This window comes from Microtus oregoni, unplaced genomic scaffold (genome assembly GCF_018167655.1).
Source record: "Microtus oregoni isolate MIOR12 unplaced genomic scaffold, Mior012 000152F_ref0000281, whole genome shotgun sequence".
Lineage (NCBI taxonomy): Eukaryota > Metazoa > Chordata > Mammalia > Rodentia > Cricetidae > Microtus > Microtus oregoni.
Genome location: NW_024544803.1, coordinates 212,648 through 218,135, shown reverse-complemented (window position 1 = coordinate 218,135; position 5,488 = coordinate 212,648). Strand labels below are relative to the sequence as shown.

Genomic DNA, 5,488 nt, shown 5'->3' with positions numbered 1-5,488 from the left:
CAATAAGAGCAACAATGAATAAATGTGACCTCCTGAAACTGAGAAACTTCTATAATGCAAAGAACACTGTCATTAAGACAAGATGGCAACCTACTGAATGGAGAAGATCTTCACCAACTTTGCATCAGACAAAGGTCTGATCTCCAAAATATATAAAGAACTCAAGAAACTAGACATTACAACTCAAATTAACCCAATTAAAAAATGGGGTACTGAACTGAACAGAGAATTCTCAACAGAAGAAGTTCAAATGGCCAAAAGACACTTAAGGTCATGTTCAAACTCCTTAGCACTCAGGAAAATGCAAATCAAAACAACTTTGAGATATCATCTTACACCTGTCAGAATAGCTGAAATCAAAAACACCAATGATAGCCTGTGCTGGAGAGGATGTGGAGTACGGGGAGCACTCATCCATCATTGGTGGGAATGCAAACTTGTGCAACCACTTTGGAAATCAGTGTGGCGGTTTCTCAGGAAACTGGGAGTCAACCTACCTCAAGACCCAGCAATTCCACTCTTGGAATATACCCAAGAGATGCCCAAACATACTACAAAACATTTGTTCAACTATGTTCATATTAGCACTATTTGTTCGAGCCAGAACCTGGAAACAACCTAGGTGCCCCTCAATAGAAGAATGGATAAAGAAGGTATGGCACATATACATTTTAGAGTTTTACTCAGCTGTAAAAATAAACGGCATCTTGAATTTTGCATGCATATAGATGGAAATGGAAACACTTTACTAAGTCAGATAACCCAGACCCCAAAAGATGAATATGGTATGTATCCACTCATAAGTGGATTCTAGCCATAAATAAAGGCCTTTGAGCCTATTATTCTTGATCCTAGAGAAGCTAAATAATAAGGTGAACCAAAAGAAAAACATTTAGTTACGTCCTGGATAGTGGAAGTAGACAAGAGTGGCGGTTAAAAGTTGGGAGCTCAGAGGTGGGAGTAGGTTGAGGGGAAGAGGAGTTGGGGAGAGAGATGGGAGAACTTGCCTTCTCCCATAGCCACACTGATGAATATCTTGCATATCACCATAGAACCTTCATCCAGCGATGGATGGGGATAGAGACAGAGACCCACATTCGAGCACTGGACTCACCAGGTTCAGATGAAGAGCAGAAGGAGGGAGAACTTGAGCAAGAAAGTCAGGACTGCAATGTGTGCGGCCACCCACGTGATGGTGTGACTGATCTAATGGGAGCTCAACAAGGCCAGCTGGACTGGGACTGAATAAGCACGTGATCACACCAGATATTCTGAATGTGGCTGTCAATGACAGCTGAGAAGATAATGATAAAGGCACAGGGTTTTCATTCTACTACATGTACTAGCTTTTTGGCACCTAGTCTGCTTGGATGCACACATTACTAGAACTGGATAGAAGGGGGAGGGGCTTGGACTTCCTACTAGGCAGAGAACTTGGATTTCTCTTAGGGATGGAGAGAGAGGGGAAAGGGAAGTAGGGGAAGTAAGAGGGAAATTTAAGGAAGGGAGGAGGTAGAAATTTTTAAGAAAGATAGAAAGAAAGAAAAAAAAGAAAGAAAGAAAAAATTCTCAGGGGACCATTCATGAGGAAGCCTTCCTCGAAAGAGAAATGTCAGGATGGAAAGGAGGTAGCAGCTGTTATGGTTTTACCTCAGGAATACTCTCAGCCTACTTCTTCTTTCGAATATGCAGAGAGAACATAGAGAGAAACATAGTACAGAGTCTAAAAGTGGGAATCGGAAAAGGGATTGAAGGTATACAACAAAGGTTACATGTCTTATTAATCTTCCTGAATAACTAGAAAGCTTGGTCTGAAAAGAGGAACAATTTTTTTCCATGATGTATCCACAAGCCAGAAACAGCTTGGCCTCCTGGAATACTTAATATAAATTTTGCTTTTTCTCAACACTGCTATACAGGCATTGCTGGAAACAGCTTATTTAGCTTCAGTCACTGAAACCAATGATATTACCTTTGACAATGGATCTAAGTATCGAGGTAAGTTTTCTGTTTTCCTTGGAGGTCACAGCTGTTTTTATTTGCTTAAAGTGTGACTGGGAAATACTCTTTCCTCAGACCTTGCCAAGTGAAGCATGATACAGCAATGTACATTTAAATACAGTTTTCTGAAAACCATTTACTAGGTAACTCAATTACAACACTGTTATTGATCATAAACATAGTGAACTGTACTGAAGGGGAAAAGCAGACACCCTCACATGTGTGCTCTCTGCCTGTTAGAGAGGTCCAGAGAGAATACTTGGGAGAGCAACAATCATAGTCGTCTTAAGACCCTAAGAGCTCTGCAAGTGTGGCTTCCATGTCCTGCACACTGTTGGTAAGAGTGTGACAGGGAAGCCAGTCAGGAAAAACTTATTTTAAATAATCAGCTGAGGCAGATTACAAGTGATTTCCTTTCACAAAAGACTTAAAAACATCTCCTTCATCTGTTTAAAAAACAAGGTCAACTTCAATGGTCAACTTCAATACTGTTTGCATTCTAGCAAACAGTAATGGCCTTTAACCATCATTTGCAACATTGGTCTCTTTATCATGAGGAGTTGGAGCACCGACTTAAAATCATAGAAGCAGGTGGTTAAATACAAAATGTGTAAATGATAACCCTTTGTAAATATAAGACATTGACAAAAGCAGAGAATACTGGGCACAGAAATAAAGTTTTTCCAGAAGAAAAAAAAAACCCATTGCTTAAGGTAACAGAGTTAAGCATTGTCCTACCTTGGATGGATTCTGAAAATCACATCCCTAAAGACTGAATATCTCCTGGCACATTTCCTTATCAATTCTACGATCACCTTTCCCAATACTAGTGTGTGAGCCTCCGCCCTCACCCCAATGCCACCTCCATTAACATAGTGGTGCAACTAGCATGTTCTTTACAGGGAAAATGTTCCAATTTCCCAACACAGCTCTCTTCAGTGTTACTGCAAATAGCTTGATGTTTTTTAACTTGTTCAACTTGGTTTTCAGCACTAATAAATCTCAACATTGTAACCTGCAAAAAATAAAAATAAAACAATGCAAACCACACTAGTAAGCAGATTTAAAAAAAACATTTGAAATATTCAAGGAAAATCAAGATTTAGTACTTCCCCTAGGCATTGAACAATGTAATCTCCCAACATTATTACTGCATGAAGTTCAAAGTAGGCCTTAAAGACAAAATCTTTCTGTAATAAAGCAAAAGGGCAAAGTAACAAAATGAATTGTAAAGTCTTTTGCAAGAATAGGAGTTTGGACACTGGTGAGGAAAATGATTTTCATCTTTCCTTGTACACCTGACACCTATACGAACAAACTTATCTATAATGTCTGCAACACTAGTAATATATAATAGTCATTTACTTGGTCAAATAAAAAAGCAACTCCCACTAAAATTAATTGTATTCATCCTACAGAACCCAAAAGATAGGAATGCTCTTCAAAAGTGTCCACATGCACGTCGCGTATGAAATTTTCTTTCTATTCTGTAAGAGAAACTAGACAAAAGACACGATTCCCTCAGAAAGCAATGACTCGATGCAGGTTGTGACTTTATATTAAAGCTCCGCGCAAAAACATGGAGATAAAGGAAGCGATTTCCATTTGCCGGTCACTATTCCAGCAACACAGCTTCGAGAATTCTGTTCCAGGAAGAAAAGACGACCCTGCGACAAATGGGACAGCTGTTATTCTCCCATAACCAGCGGTCGATGCAGTGGACGTGGTACTCATGGGAGCAAGGTAGCGCACGAAGTTTGTCGCCTTCTGTATATTCAGTAATGCAAATAGTACATGTCTTCAATGCATCGTTTTCACCAAAACTTCTCGTTGCCAAGTTATTAATCTGGACATTGGTGGGTCCTCTAGTTAGGTGGTTGTCATTAAAGGGGTAAAGTCGGGTTGCTTCAATACCTCCTTCAAACCTCTGTGAGATACTTTCTGAATACTGATCAATGGAACTGAAGCCAGGGTTGTATCTGGGGATGGAAGCAGAGTTGTTACCACCAGAGCTCCCTCTTCCACTCCATGGAAGCTCACCAAAAGCTGTTGTTCTCTGCCTTAACCTGGTTTGAATCAGAAGAGATGTAGTTTCCCTTGATCCACTATTGAAGATTGTAAGAGTGGAAAACCTGGGAGTACTCACATAGCTTCTCCCAGCTGCACGTTCAGAAACTGTAAAGGTGCCTATAAAACCTTCAGGTTCACTTTCATAAGTGACCGTGTTGTTTGGGATCTGAGACCTTGATGGAGTTGGGCTAGCTATGCCATCCCTCCGCTGGTCTTCTGCCAGCAGAACTCTTCTGACTTGAAGGGCTCTGGTTGGTCTTTGACCAGATCCTGCTGCTTCACCATTGGTATCTGTGTCTGAAGAGCCCATCCCTTGAGCGGCAGAATTTCTTGACCCAGCCGCCACAAAATGACCTCTACCTATCAACTCAGGTCTCACAATCCCATGGTGAGGGGCTCTAGAACTTCCCTCGATCTCGTTTACCAAAGGCTGCTCAAAAGTCTGTGATGAGATGCTATGATGAGATCTTTGTGGCATTTCATTTGCTGGGTGCAGAGAAGACCTACTTCTTTCAGCTCTGGCTCTGGTTCTTTGCTGGTGTTCTGGTTTCGGGCTTCTTGCCCTACTCCGACCTCTGGTGGATGGCACATCTGTTAATGCTTCAGCAGAACTGTGTTCTGACCTAGGTGTTCTGGCAGATGATGTCTCAGATGCTGAATTTTCCACTTGCCTTTGGAGGCTGCGATCCATGTTTTCTACACTAAGACGTGTAGCAGATGGTTCATTTTCATTCTCTGAGGTTTGGCTTCCATTATTACGGTTAACATTTGTCTCTAAACTGAATCTGAAATCACCACTGTTTGGATTAGTGTGGCTCACTGCCCTCCCGGACTGCTTTCCTCTCTGACCACTTCTTGTTGTATTGCCAGTCTGTCTGACAGAGCTAAACCAAGCTATTACGGAGTCAACATTGGACTCGTCATCTGAAGAGTCTCCATTTTCTTCTGAGCTCTGCGGCGGCGGCAGAGGCGGCCCCTCTTTAATTTGCTGTAGTCTTCTGAACAGCTCCTCCCCAGTACTTTGACCCGGGGTGCCTAGCAAATTGTTGTCTCTCAGAAGTCGATAGTCTTCTCCGCTCAGATTATTTACAAATCGATGGAAAGCTTCTTCCAGATCCAAGCAATCCACTAGCCTTCTGTGCTGTGCTGCAGATTGGTCATTTCCTTGATCGCTAGAATCTGAGTTTTCCATCTTGATGAACAAGAGGACGATTATCTGTCTGTCATGACATAGTACTGAAATCCAGTCAACTGGACCTTCAGTTTTCTTCTCTAGGCTTCGGTGTTCTGGCCAGGAGGGGACAGGCTGGGCTCTGCCACCTCAGCTGTCTGCGAGGCCGCCTAAGCTCTGCCCAGTGTCTGCCTCCTGCTCTCTAGCCCGCTTCAGAATGACTGGAAGAGACCCGCCTCTAGCCCA

The 5,488-nt window shown here is 42.2% G+C and overlaps 1 protein-coding gene across 1 annotated transcript; it reads right to left on the bottom strand.

The window, feature by feature from the left end:
* Positions 1-3,616: 3,616 nt before the first annotated feature.
* Positions 3,617-5,263, bottom strand: LOC121444996 (E3 ubiquitin-protein ligase RLIM-like). The gene has a single exon (XM_041646962.1). The coding sequence runs from the start codon at positions 5,261-5,263 to the stop codon at positions 3,617-3,619; it is 1,647 nt and encodes a 548-aa protein (XP_041502896.1).
* Positions 5,264-5,488: the final 225 nt, after the last annotated feature.

Bases quoted from the DNA above. Each gene is read 5' to 3' on its own strand.
- LOC121444996 (XM_041646962.1), bottom strand. From the start codon at position 5,263: ATGGAAAACTCAGATTCTAGCGATCAAGGAAATGACCAATCTGCAGCA.